This window comes from Pseudoliparis swirei, chromosome 3 (genome assembly GCF_029220125.1).
Source record: "Pseudoliparis swirei isolate HS2019 ecotype Mariana Trench chromosome 3, NWPU_hadal_v1, whole genome shotgun sequence".
Taxonomy (NCBI): domain Eukaryota; kingdom Metazoa; phylum Chordata; class Actinopteri; order Perciformes; family Liparidae; genus Pseudoliparis; species Pseudoliparis swirei.
Window position 1 is genome coordinate 14,702,854 of NC_079390.1, and position 14,596 is coordinate 14,717,449.

The 14,596-nt window shown below is 44.1% G+C and overlaps 1 protein-coding gene across 1 annotated transcript; it reads right to left on the bottom strand.

The window, feature by feature from the left end:
- Window positions 1–336: 336 nt before the first annotated feature.
- Window positions 337–13,447, bottom strand: c3h21orf91 (chromosome 3 C21orf91 homolog). Its single transcript, XM_056411553.1, has 5 exons — window positions 13,376–13,447; window positions 11,607–11,737; window positions 4,119–4,619; window positions 3,205–3,267; window positions 337–2,574 (listed from the first exon to the last, which is right to left on the bottom strand). The coding sequence occupies exons 2-5, from the start codon at window positions 11,731–11,733 to the stop codon at window positions 2,399–2,401; spliced, it is 867 nt and encodes a 288-aa protein (XP_056267528.1). The 5' UTR covers window positions 11,734–11,737; window positions 13,376–13,447; the 3' UTR covers window positions 337–2,398.
- Window positions 13,448–14,596: the final 1,149 nt, after the last annotated feature.

Here is a 14,596-nt window from a genome sequence, read left to right on the forward strand (position 1 = left end):
GCGAAATATGAACTAGAACCATCGACAATAGAAAATGTGAAGAAAAATATATAAGAAATGGGTAAAAATGTATTTTTATTTGTGTGTTTTTTGTGTGGAAGAGCTGCACATCTGCAAATAACATGTGGGGCGAAGTGCAGATGTGTCAATGTAATGCTTCACTGTGCATAACGCCTACATTACATTGCAGTTTATAAAGCCCCCCCCCCCAAAAACGTATTGATTCTTAGAAGCTGCTGCTTTGTTTGCTTTTTTTTAAGATACTTTTTTTGGTATTCATTTGTAAGACTTATTATCCCAAAAGAAGTGGCCACGATAAATAAACATGCAAGCATGTCACATGTGTAGTAAAAATAGTTTTATTGAAATGTTTTACAAAAAATACAAACTGTCACTTAAGCACACAGCATGTGTAAGGTACGCACACACTCACACTCACAGTTAGAGCACAGATGAGAGTCAAGTCTAAAGGAAGGAGGTACAACAGATAGGCGCACATCTTCAGTAAAAGATAATGACACAACCGGATCCCTCTTGAATGTTCTGCTGAGCAGAGGTATAGGCCCGGGCATGTTGTCGCAGCATACAAAAAGGACCATGCATTCATAATCACAAGATTTAAAAAAAAGATTGGAATAAGATTGAGTCACCTCAAGCACATCGAATAGTTATACAAAGAAAAACAAGATAAAAGTTTAAAATGGAGCTAAAACTTTAAACCCTGAAACGGGGTTGAATACATTTAATCTCTTACAAAGAGAGAGAGCAAAAGAGACGTGTTATACGAACATCAATCTGAATACAATGTGGTCTTTCCCCAGCATATTACACTCTACCAGCTCTATTCTTTTAGATATTTGCTATTTAATAAGGCTTCTGATTCATTCTTCTCTTCCTTGCATAGGGTTCCTGAATAATAGGTCAACCAAAAGTGCTTTAAAACCACTCGACTGTTAATACCGTCGCTTACTTTGTCTCCTTTTGTTCAAAAACCAGGCACCTCCATGTGTTGCTGGGACATGCAGGAGAGAGGGCAACAGAAGTCAACACTGCACACGGAAGAGGAATCCAACTCATTGTAAAACACACGCCACGTGTAGCACGAGAACAAACCCTTTCCCCATCAATGGTTCATTATTACACAGTGAAGGAATTCCCTAAGCCACATACATTAAAAATCAGTTTGGTATTGCATCTTTCCCCCGCTAGAGGAAATCCCGTGGTTGCAGTTCACATTTAAAATGGAACAAATACAGACTTTGGTTTGGCAGCTGGATTTATTTTTCAATAACTAAACCATTATTCTTCCGATAGCCCCCATTCAGGGTGGCGCCATGAAAGACCGCTCTTTGCTTCATATCAAGGAAATCTCACCAGCAATAAGTTTCTTTTAAACCAAAAGGCTGAATTAAAAACGGAATACCTGCGACTTCATCACTGTTACTTGTCAACCAGCTGTTACAAAGTCATACTTCAAGGACACTCCCAAAATAGTCACAAAGGAAAACAAGAGAAAACCTGCGCGGCCAGTGTGGCCCCGTTGACTTCACACTTGGGATGTATTGGAGTTGCGGAGACGCTTTAGGGGACTTTTGGGTGTCGTCTTGCACTCGCCCGTCTTCCTTTCCCGGATTAGACTTAATCCTTCTTCAGTATCTTATAATTCATTTTCCTGGTAAATCTGATCAGCAGTTTTCATGAACCATCATGTCACGCTAGCAGAAAACCTTTGTAATGCTAGTGTGCAGCTGCAAGAAAAATGCTTGACATTAGAAGAGGAATGAAACACTCCTGTTGGTATGAATATGACGGGCAACGTTCAGCCAATCCGCATCGAGCGTTCTGCACTCAGCCATGTTATAAAGGAAATACTGTAACTCACCACTTTCTAAAAACAGAACCATCAGGTAACATATAAAGGAGTATTTGAATATCCACATCCAAACAATTAAACACTGACAAGTTTGACAGCAAACTAAACCAAAGGAACTAAAACCAACAGCAATCATTTCTGTAACGTTATGATAATTAACTTTTTTTTTCCCCCGGTACATTTTAAAAAGATGTCCTCGCAGTGTACCGGGGCCAGGAGGCCGATTCCTCCTTCCACCTGGTATTACATGCATCCTGGCTACATGAGTTGGGTTGAATTCAGGTCACATGCCAGACCAGGCATCCTTGCATCATCACTGCAACGGAGAGAGAGAGAGAGAGGGCCGCGTCACCCCAGCCCTTAATGCTGCTCTAAAGCAGGTCTGACAACCCAACGTCCCTCGGAGAAGTCACTCAATGTACACAAAGGCGTCTTTGTTCCCCCTGCAGCCTCGCTGCAGCCAGGACTTTGAAGTGTTTCTTAGTTTACTCCCAGCAGAGGAGCCAGAAGCCGCCACGTTGCGCCTCACTCCAGAGGGCCGGTGCTGCTGCTGCTGGCCTTCACCCCGACCCTGCTGATGTGCAGCCAGGGCAGCTTGGCACAGTTCTTAAAGAGCTGCTCGATGGCGACGTGACGCACGTGGAGCTCGGACGCCAACGAGTCTTTTTCCTGCACGGCATCCGTCAGCTCCTCGAATACCTCTGAGAGAGAGAGAGAGAGAGAGAATCAGTGGCTTCATTCACACCCAAGATCAACTTATACAGACAAACAAGTGAGATAAAGAAAAGCAATACACGGATTACGGAAGGGGCAAAGAGCAAGACGACATGACAGAAAATGCATCCGCTCAAGATACCTCAACAAAAAACGATGTCAGTGGGACTCATTGTACGATGTATCATAAAAAGAAATGCTCCTAAATATCAATGATCGATAACCTCCCCATCTGCTCTGTGTTCAGTCATGAAAACATGTGACTGGGCCAGACACCCACTAGAGTTCACCAGCGGACATCTTATCTGAGCTGCTCGTGTCATCTCCCTCTTCACAGTCCGTCTCAACAGAAGACTGAAAATGAAAATATTTGATGATAACCAATTGAACACGAGTGTGCCGAAACAACGCTCTATTACGACCGTGATGTGTCGAGTAAAGAAGCCCTCTGTTCAGATTATCTCTCTTAACACTTCTTTCTTTTTTTTGTCATACAGATTTTTCCTGAGGGCTCCAAGAGCTTTGAACTTTAGGTCCGAAGGTTGTGCTCAGTGTGCTGTTTTGCACGAGTTAACACAGAATGCCAGTGAAACAAAAACAACAACAACAACACGTACTTTGAATCTGCATCAGTAGCTGGGTGTTCAGTTGATGGAGTTCGTCCACACTCATTTTAGTCACTAAAAGAAAAAAACAGACAGTTTTGATAAGTGAGAGGAAACGCTTAAAGAGGAGCAGAAACATTCATATTATTGTTTGAAGTTGCTCAATGATGAACTTCTCATCATCCCTCGTTTTAAATGTCAAGATTCAGAAATCTTTCTGAGACACACATGGGTTTACTGAAGTCCAGGGGTTTATCAGCTATCAGCTAAAATAGGCTAAAATGAATTCATGCATCAGTGGGGTGAATAGGAGCCACATGAACACTTCTAAGACAGTTACTCGTGCGTGTTGACTCGGCAGAGATAACATTAAATGACATTGAATTGATCTGGAAGAGAACAAATACTTGAAAGAAATAAAGAATGTTTCAGAGCCCTACTGCATAACATATGTCATTATTACATGTCCGCGACATAAATAATGACATTTTCCACCATAGGCTGGTGCGTAATGATTTACCAAAATGCAGGAAGTGTTTGATTAGTTTCCTGTTCAATTGCAAGATATTCAGATTAGAGTGCGGCGACGGTCAAATGTAGAGATATTCATAAATAAAACGCAAACCGTGTACCTGTGAAATGCCCGTCATCTTTCATTTTAAGGCGCAGAATATTAATAAGAGGCCTAAAACTCTCATTCCTGCAGCCATAAGCAGCTTCAGTGACAAGACATGAGGAAGCCAGGGACAAACTGCATCTCAAGGTTAGAGGAGAATTAAACTTTTCTCTGGACTGATCACAAGTGGAAGATGAGAGACAGACCGGGTAGGAAAGTATTTTCTGTTGCTGCGTTACCGTTTCGTCTGCCGCCTTTGAAATAACAAGTGCTCGGAAAAAACACAGAGTGAAGTTTTGAACACGCTCACGTTCATCCCCGCTGCTGCCTGGGTGCCTGTGCGGTGTTTGTCCCGACAATTGCTTCCGACTGCGAAGGCCGTTCCTGCCGTCACCGGCCCAAACGTCGGATCGCGACTCCTGCAGCAGCCCCAGCTCCTCCACCGTGCGGCGCTCCAGCATCCCCAGGGTGTAGTCCGGCAGCCCCGCCGCTCTACCCGCGTCCCAGCACGGCGTGTACCGGGGCACCTGGGCGTCGGACTGGGGCAGCAGCTTGCAGTCGCTCTGCTGGCTGTAACAAAGGAGCTTGGCCCCTCGTCTGCCGGGGCCGCTGGAGGAGACGGAGTCTTTGTTCTGGGCATACTGGATGATGCGGGTCAGTTTCTGGCTGAAGGCCAGCCTCATGCCCTCGTAGGCGCTCCGGGAGAGCTTGGAACGCGACAGCTTCTGGTTGGCGATGAGGTGGCATTTCTCGAAGCAGTCTCTGTGGCCGCGCAGGGACTTTGAGTGCAACAAGACAGCGGAGGAAACACCTGCATTCACAAAGACGGAAAGCAATGAGCCAATAGGCACAAAGCATTTAAAGGACACAGCCACACAAAGAGAACCGTCAAAGTTATGAGTGCAACAATAGAGCCAACTCCAAAAAGCAGGTTTCCGAAACAATAAAAATAAGCATTTGAAATAGTTAACAGACAATAAAAAGAGTGATCAAAAGTTATTGAGAAATTAATGACTCAACAAATAAAAGTAAAACGGTATAAAAGAGAGCTACAACTGGCAGATTGACGTGTGTTGATCTCTCTGTGAAAGCTGCTTAATGGATGTGTTGAGATAGCGGAGACCATCGTCGGACCCAGACTCACTGCAGACACACAGAGCAGGTTTAGAAGAGGTGTACTGGGAGGAAGGTGCACAGGGTGGGATCCATCCACACGAAGCAAGGCGTTTCATTCATTAATCTGTTTTTGTTATACATTCGGTTGTCAGAATCGATATTCCGACAGCGGTGGTGTTTCAGTTTAACAAGCTACCGTGTTAACTGGTGACTTTGAAGCCGTCTGCGTCTGGTGTGCTTGTAGCCACTTAAGTAAATTGCGGGCATAGATAAGCTGAACTTGTTTAGGTTGCATTTGTGATCTTTGGTGGCGAATGCACTTGCACGCCTCGACAAGCTACTGCAATTAACCGTACTTCCTTTGCCAAACTGCGTGGGCAGACTTACAACTACATTCCTCAGAAGTGCCTCTGAAAGGGGAAAGTAATGCTTCCTGTATCCAGCCTTTAGTGCAAGCAGAGGGAATTAACCAGCAAGTGGACCACAATTTAAATAAGCTCAAAATGTTAAAGTAAAATGGTCCAGGGCTTGAGAAACAAAGAGAAGCTGAGGGTGAAAGAGAACGAGAGTGAAAACGCTGTGTGTGTGTGTGTGTGTGTGTGTGTGTGTGTGTGTGTGTGTGTGTGTGTGTGTGTGTGTGTGTGTGTGTGTGTGTGTGTGTGTGTGTGTGTGTGTGTGTGTGTGTGTGTGTGTGTGTGTGTGTGTGTGTGTGTGTGTGTGTGTGTGTGTGTGTGTGTGTGTGTGTGTGTGTGTGTGTGTGTGTGTGTGTGTGTGTGTGTGTGTGTGTGTGTGTGTGTGTGTGTGTGTGTGTGTGTGTGTGTGTGTGAGTGTGTGTGTGTGTGTGTGATGGCCTTCTTCTCACAGCCAGCATCTGTCAGCAGACAGGAGGAACGCGCCGGAGCCCGGTGAGGAGATTAGTCCCCGTTGTTCGTATAGATTTAACAGCTCGCTTGGGGAGGTTATGCGTCTCTTGGCGCTCGAGACCAATGAGCACAGGAAACCACAGGACATTACGAACACTAACTAACACTTCATGAGCACAGTAAAAGAGTCACACACAGGGGCCTGGTGTCTCGTGTGGTCTGCAGGGCCCCGTTTAAAGGCTGGAATACACACACAAATGTGGGCTTTTAATTTCATTTAACACAGGATTTTGCCAGCCATACCCCATCGGGTCTGTGACTGACAACCTGTAAGCTGGCAGGTCCCACACAATGTAGGAAACAGGACTAAATGAGTTTCTTTGTTGTAGTCTTAGGAAATGAAACTTGTCTTTTGTATTTTTAAAGCAAACAGCAGTGGCTACAAGCAGAGCATCCTACGAGCATCACCTTAGCATTCTTGCTGAAGTAGTGTGAAAACCTGGACTGAAGTGTTACTCTATTCAGTGTATTGTTGACAGAAAAAAGCACCAATTTGTTATAAGGAGAATTGTCTTGTAATATCTCTCTCATTTTCTTTCCTTGCATGTCTTGAAAGATTTCTGGACACCTGCAGGATCAAAACAAACAGTCCACACCTAGTGGGGACCGTCCGCAAATTTGATATGCCTCAGGACACAGGAAGGTTTTAAACCGTTACGCAACCGAGCCCAGAGGTTTATTCTTAGCTTCTGCATAGCTGTGACCCGAGTGCCTAGGAAGACAGACCTTTCCGATTGATTAGTCTTGTGACAGACCTGCAGCATGAAGGTATACAAGTCTTCTGTGCAAGAATGCCACCGAATCTCCAGATGCTTTGCTAATAGCTGCACGAGCTTTCTGCCTATGAAGCGGCCGTGGTCTGACGCGATCAGCCGCAGTCTTGGGACGACAACAGAAGCACATCGACGACCACTTCCCGAGCAGAGAACTCATTGGCCCACAACCAGCAGTGCACCACCAGCCAAAGACTCACTACTGCTAAGCAGCTAAGCAACACACACACACACACCCCTTTGGTCTGATGTTAAATTTAAACATGAAAAATATAAACATCTGCTTTTGATATTCACGGTGTTCAGTTGTTCATAAGTTGTTCCACGGAACAGATGTAAATAAGACCACCGCTAGAAACCGATCAAATCAGAAATCGAGTGGTCCAGGTTATTTAAAGCAAGAACTGAACAGAAAACAATGTTGACAAAAGCTTTTCAAAAATCAAAGATTTAATACGTCTTTTATTGACAAATTAAGTGATATGTCTTATTGAAGATAGAACGGTCCTCGACAAAGACATTGTAAAATTGAGCGTTTGTTAAACAACAGTCAATTTATTGATTATTTAATCGACCGATCTGTAAACTGAACTTCACCACAAAGAATCACACAGAAGCACCACTTTAGATATTGATTTACCAGACATGTTGGTACATTCATGGGAAAGAAGTCACTCAGCATGAAAAAGCCCATTATCAATACAACCGTATCGCACCGAGTTAGAGCGCCTGGACAGCGGTGCCGTGTTCAGCATCTCCATGGAGCCCAACATAATGACCTCTCTGCACCCCAAGGTGAAGAGTTCACCCCAATGAATGAGCTGTTTAGAGGGGCTACAACTGCCCCTGTGGAGCAACCAGAATCAGCACCGACTACCAGGGACGGTCTGAGAGGCTGGAGGGCTCAACGCTTATTCACGAGTGTCGGATCTCTCAGGTGTGTACATAGCACAGCCTGTCACTTCCAATAAGGCCAGATCAAAAAAGCCATGCCCGATTTAAAATAAGACTGCAAATGATCAATCAGATACAAACAGCAATGATGAATAAAAATGACATATCTAGCAATCAATGGGTGGAAAAAACCACAATCTTGTTTCATTTGAAAACTATTACACAAATTACTTGAGCTTGTTAAAAGCAACATCCGTTGCACAGAAGATTACCAAAGACTGCAGACTGGTTGAACGAGCTCTCGGTGTGGCAACTCACTGCAGCGGCGCACAGTGTTGATGCTCAAGGCTGCGTGGCCTCACAGCTCAAGTGGTGCACCGAAACAAAAGAACAACACATAAATAGACACAATTTGTACGATGTCTTTTTATGGATTCAGCACACACAGGCCAGAGCAATTTCCTCAGGAAACAACCATTGGAGCTACAACAAAGGTTGCATTTGCTGAACAATCAATCCTGCGTCGAACTGTGCTCAAGGTTTTTTTGTGTGCCACAAACCGCCTTCACATACTTCTGCACCTGGCGGGACTGTGGGCTGCAGCCTGGCTGATAACAAACACACAGGACGCTTCAGCGTTCGTGGATTTTGTTGGTGTTCAAGTTCACGTTCAACGCGGCCGAACTTCAACGGTGAATGTTGTGTGCGTCGCCAGCTGAAGTTTGAGACGGACAAGTCTGAACATCCCCGAGTCATGCAGGCCTCCAAGCGGATCTCAGGGCGGTTGTGGGTGGAAAGGAATACTGAAGAGGAAGCAGCCAACTGTGAAAAACATTGGTGCAGTGGCCAGTTGTTGGCGGGGATCTCAGACAATGTGTTCAAAATCATTTTTTTAAAGAACACTTTAGACTTTAAAGGGACGTTCCTCTGATTTAACACATCATGACGCGTCCTAGACAGCCGAAGAACAGTTTGTGTCTTTGTGACTCTAGTGGGAGCAACGTTTGTTAAGAAAATGTCAATTAAAACCCGATTATTAAAACAGGTTGTTTTTGCTAATGCGGCTCTGATTTTCAGCCTTCATGTTCATCGTGGGTGTCCAGCCTTAAGGAACGAGCCTAAATCACCAGAGCGCCCTTTAATGTCACACATGAACATTCAGAATTTCTGTGATTTAATAAAACAACTCATACAAGATGCCGGATGGGTGGGTTTTCCTTATAATGAAGGAAAACAAATTGAACTGGATTGCTTCAAGACGTCCCCTTGATGTTCCCTTGTTTCTCTTGACTAGGAACCTTACAACAGGCCGATACGTATTTTCAGCAAGCTACAGTTCTGGCTGGTAGAGAATGGATCGTTCTTAAAACAACTAAAAGCCATCTTGCTTCCATGTCTTCTTCGAAAGATATAGCAAGATGGCAATGAATATTCAGCAGCAGTAATCAACCTTTGAGATGGCCTGATGTGGTTTGGAACAGAGAGGCACTGGGAGGGTGCGTTTGTGTGCAAATAAGAGATGAAAAACATTCTCCCCCCGTCACATGTTCTCGTACACCGTGTCTGCGTGGGAGCACTTGTGTTCTCTTCTTTCTCATCGAATGAAGGACAGCACATGAATGAGCTCCGTGGCCACGAGGCCGACACGAGCAGGCGGCGGCCGCACGGCTCGGCCTTCGTCTCCAATCAGCCGTGCCTAAAGTAGCCGCGTGCAGTTTGGCTGCCATCGCACAAAGAAACACTCGGCTGCATCAGGAACACGCGCTCGTCTGCAAAGCCCCCAGACCCAATCGTCATCGACATAACCGCCACTTCACAAACGCACACACGGGCGTACAGCCAGCAGCACCCAGGGTGCCCCAGTTCTCAAAACAATGACAAAGAGGAGACGCACTTCTGTAAATGCACCACCAGCTGAATTGTTCTCACCTGAACAATCACCATCCTGGCTGAAACATTCAAGAGAGCCAACAAAGACGCCCCGACTGAACCAGACGAGCATTCCTTGTTGAACGCCAACAGATAAATAACCATCTTTGTTAAATTACTTTTAAAAGGCATTCAGTGACCCATGCGTCCAAATTGGATGCCAGTGAGCTAATATATATAAATAAATAAATGTGACCTGGAAAACTGCATTTAGTTTTCTAACACGCAACAGTGTGCATTGAATGCAGCTGCTGTCCAGGCAGAACAGATGACAGTAAGTAGTACTACATGCTACTTATTACACAGATAAATATTCTACGAAGGCTGATTGTTTTCAATAAGTAGAACGTCTAACTCTACTGCATATACTGTGAACAGCAAACAAAGGCTATGTCATTCTACCAGCATATTTCTGCTGAGTGAGGATTAATGAGCGGGTAAGCAATTTACTAACACAACTTAAGTTTAGTATTGTTCTAACAATGCTTGTATGTAAGGCTGTGACTCTGAAAACTGAAGACTCATTCACAGCCCACAAAGGGCAAAGCGATTAATCCCCCCCCCCCCCGCCCAGCTCCCTTATTCTGGGCGCCTGTGGATCAGTGACCGTGTTTACATGCATTCGAATAACTGGCTTAGTCGGACTGAAATCTAATTATCCGTTTCATGTAAACACCTTTGTTCGACTATGTGCGGTCCGACTACGATCCGATTAACACCCCTGGATAACTCGATCCGATCCGGTTGATAATTCGACTATCGCGGCATGTAACGGTGAATTGGATTAGGAACTGGACTTTGCGTCTTTGCGCATGCTCGAGATCCCGCCGCCCTCCTCCCTCCCATGTCGTGACCCGGAAGTCGAAAGAGACGATAAGTTGTCACTGCCTGGCCGGCAGAAAACAAACAAACAACGCTATGGAGAACACAAGAGCCACCACACATTTCTGGACCGAAGAGCAAACAGAATTTATGCTTAACCTTGCTCTCTGTTCGCCATCTTTCTCGAAATGTTGATGTTGTTGGTTGTTGTTGGTGGTGGTGAAGAGGTCAAGCGGAAATGGCTGTATCACCACGAGTTGTAATGAAAACAGCGCCACCTATCGTATCGGATATGACATGCTTTCGACCAATGATTCGAATGACTCACTGCCATGTATATTGGGATAACAGCAGATCCCCCAAAAGATAGCATAGTCCGACTAAAGCAAGATTAGAATTATACCATCATGTAAACGCACTGAATGGTTAGCAGGTCCGTCTTTCAATCAGAGGCCTGCCCTAGTCGATGTGTCCTTGAGCAGGACACTTAACCCTAGATTGTAAGTCACTTTGAATATAAACGGCAGCAAAATGAAATGTAATCTAGTCTCACAACAGACGAGACCTATAAATCTTTTGTGGATAAGCATTTTCTCCCGCTGTCAACAGAGTGATATACCATTCCGGGAGCTCTTCGTCAGCTACACTGCACCGTTGAGCAAGACAATCATCAAACTGTGCAGACAGAAACATGCATGCACTTCTTGCAGAAAAGAGTCTTTGTGGATCTATGAGACAAGTGCCCAATGAGAGGCATAACTAATCCCTTCTGATTTGTCATTCTTCTTCAAATAGGCCACTCATTAATAAAAAAACTTCAAACGCATGATCTTGAGTCTGAGTGGCACATCAAACGGGCGGATAACAGCGGTCGACTTGAGAGAGGGTTTTTCTCCTGCATGCCCATTACCCCGCACATATCTCATATGTTATTCCTGGGGAGAATAAAAGAAGCGTTTGTGGAGGATCAGCATACGACACATCAACAAATCTGAACAACTCTGTGGCTGCATTACAGCTCCGGGCGCGAGGGCATATTTGCTGTGATGGGAAAAGAGATCGAAAAGAATCTGGATCTTTTTATGCAAAAGTGATTTGTTTGTGTGATCCAAATGATGAAGACTCTTGGCAGCTGAGACCAATGCTGACCTATCCACGATAGGCTGTGAATCCAGCCGGAGAAAATGGAGGGATGACGATGACTTAAAAGCTGAAGACAGTCAGACACATTGAGTGTGTGAGTGAGTAAGTGAGTGAGTGTGTGTGTGTGAGTGTGTGTGTGTGTGCATGTTGCATTGAAACATTAGCTCACACAAATATATTAGCTGTACGGTTTCTTACCTTCAATGCTGAGTTCAAAGCAGACGTGGCAGAAAGACATGGTCCCCGTCTCCGTCTCGATCTTGCAGACGCTGCAGATATTGTCATCGTTCAGATCGATGTTCACAAACTGCTCCTCTTCATCCATTTTGCTTCAGGGGGAAGCGAAAGAAAGAGAGCACATGGCTAAATATCAGCAGCTAGCACAACCACCACGCCATTTGCTTTGCAATTAGGTCACATTTTAAAATAAACGTATTCAAAATGCGTTTTCGGGGAAAATATCCTTCGGATGGCACACTATTGTTGGTACGAAACACAGTAAAAGAGGCAGTGTCTTTTTTAAAATGTTTTTTAGTCTGATTATTTACCACACATGCTCTCTCACTATTCATTGTTGACAACACGCTAATAATGGATCCCATGGTGTTAAACATAATCAGATGTCATCCCCATACAAACAACAACAACAATCCAAACACAAGCAGTCAAATCTGAAGATAACAATAATCTCTTTAGGGAAGAGTGTACACTTCACGACTGGACTCACATCTACAATGGGAAAGTATGACGATTTGGTTTGACTTAAGACGACATGGACGGAAAGGATGGATACACTTTGAAAGATTCAGAGTCGTGGAAAAGAGAAATGACCACAGTGTGCATCTTTGTTCTGGCTTCAGTTTGTGAGCTCCAGCCCAAGACTGACATGTGTGAACAAATGCCCAGTGGGAATCACGTTTGGTCGGCTGCACAACACCCACAAGCTGTCAAAAAGCAGTAGGAAACTAAATATTAGATTAAAGATAAGCATATGCTCCGGTGTAGCTTTCCTCACAAAATGTCACAATATCAGATAGCTGGAAACCATAGAGCGGTATCTGTAGCTTTCATTTGTGCAGCCGACCAACCAGAAGATGCACCGCTGCATAAGTTTATTGGACCCATCATGCTTTTAATTGCATTGGAGAAGCTACATACTAGTTAGTCTGATGTTTCTCTTCACAATTCAACTTGTCCTACTTTTCCAAAAGGGTATTCCAGGGTTGTGGAAATGAATTTCAACCTGAGTGATCAGGAAAAAAGCGTTGCAACAAAATGAAAAAGAAAAAACACATGACATGTTTATTTGAACAAAGACATTTGTATGTGCACCTGGGTTTGAAAAACAAAACTCCATGTCTTGTTAGAAGCTGCACATAATACAGGTGCTGCAGATCCTGAGTCATTGTGAGCCTCGGTGAGGACAATGAGACCCGCACTAAAGCCACACGACGTGAGGCAGAGTTAGTCAACAGTTGTGGGGGTTATCTACACATATCTACAGACTTCCAGTACAACAAAATAAAGAAATTAAAGTAAAGGAACCGTGAAAATGGACAGATTAACTCTAGAGATCTATTGTTGGACACTCACAGAAGATTAGCCAGTGAAGACAATAACGACGTGGGGGGGATCGGGTTTCAGCTGAACTTTTCCATTCGTTGGGTTAACATACAACGTTAACCTTCGCCGTTACGTATTTACGTTCCTCCTCGACAGCAGTTTACAAACCTCAATGACCGTGGAATTACAGCTCGTTTAGAAGCAGCTTGAAGTTACTGAAGTACTAACGTTAAACAAATATAGGCTAACTAGAAGTTAAGCTAGCAGCAAACGGGCATCCTCCGACAAACGTCCCTCTGGTCTGGCTGCTTCGTGACCGTTACATGGCGTTGTTCAACAGCGCGGGGGCCGACGAAAGGAGGGCGCTGTCGGTATTTTCGGGACACCACTTTTGTGAAACTCACCTGTATCTTGAAGAGTGTATGCTGGCCGGCTGTCCCCTGCGTGTGCCGACCCCTCGGTTCTCGTTCGCCGCGTTGAGCACAGAAACATCCAGCGCGTCACGACGCATCCAGAGGATACACAGGAACCTCGCTCCCCGATAGACGGAATGACCCACTCGTATATTTGGGGGGGAAGTCAGTCGTCATTAATTTAATTATCGACAGTTCTGGCCCTAGTAAAACAGAAACAATGTGTATTCATTATTACTGAAGTAAATACGTATAATTGTTTCATGTTATGCATTCGTTTCAATACTTAAGCTACTTCTGAAAGCTGGACCCGTGAATACACCCCTACGGTCGAGTCAATGTACATCTTCCCGGCATCATCAAAACATTTCCCTATAAACAAATAATTGGGGTTTTACTGTATACCTATGCATCGTCGTCTAATAAATACAACACAGTGAAAGTAAAGCGTTTACCCTTTGTTGAATCCAAGATGTGAAGCAACATGCATGTATTTCCTCCTTCTCTTCCCTTTTCATGATATTCTGTTTTTATTCTCATTCACGTGAAGTCACACGTGGGAATTTCCCGGGAAAGACCGATAGCAATAACCGTTGACGGCTTTAGGGGCAATTGTGCCATTGTTATTTTCGAATAACTGACTTACTAGACATGTTTTTTAAAGTGGTCTGCCCAAGTATTTTCAATTTACTTTTTAATAATGGTGAAGTGCTATTTGTAGAGTCACCTAGCTGTCCTGCTAACACCTCCCCCAATTTCTTCAAAGTCAATTCATACAACACATTTTATGAGACGTTTACAACCATTTACAAATACAATAGCACTACCTCTGGACTTTGTGACAACACTTTTCGTTCCAATACAGCAAGAGCTAGAACTGGAACAACAATCAATGTAATTCTAAAATGACTACATGGCATAAGTTTTCATACATCCACTGACACTTTATTCGGAATGAAAACATCAGATTTTGGAATTTTATCTTCGAAATCTTAATTAAATTGGTTGTTATTTTGTTGTTGTTGTTGTGGTTTTATAAACAACTAAATGAGTAGTTCAATTAGGACATGACTAAGATAAAAATGGAAATGCCTCTGCATAATCATGGATTGTGCTGATATCTCACATGCTGCTTTCAGTTTATCTTTCAGTAGTTTACTGAATAGCTGCATGGCCCCGTGGAACTGGCATTTATACTGTACAACCACTGCA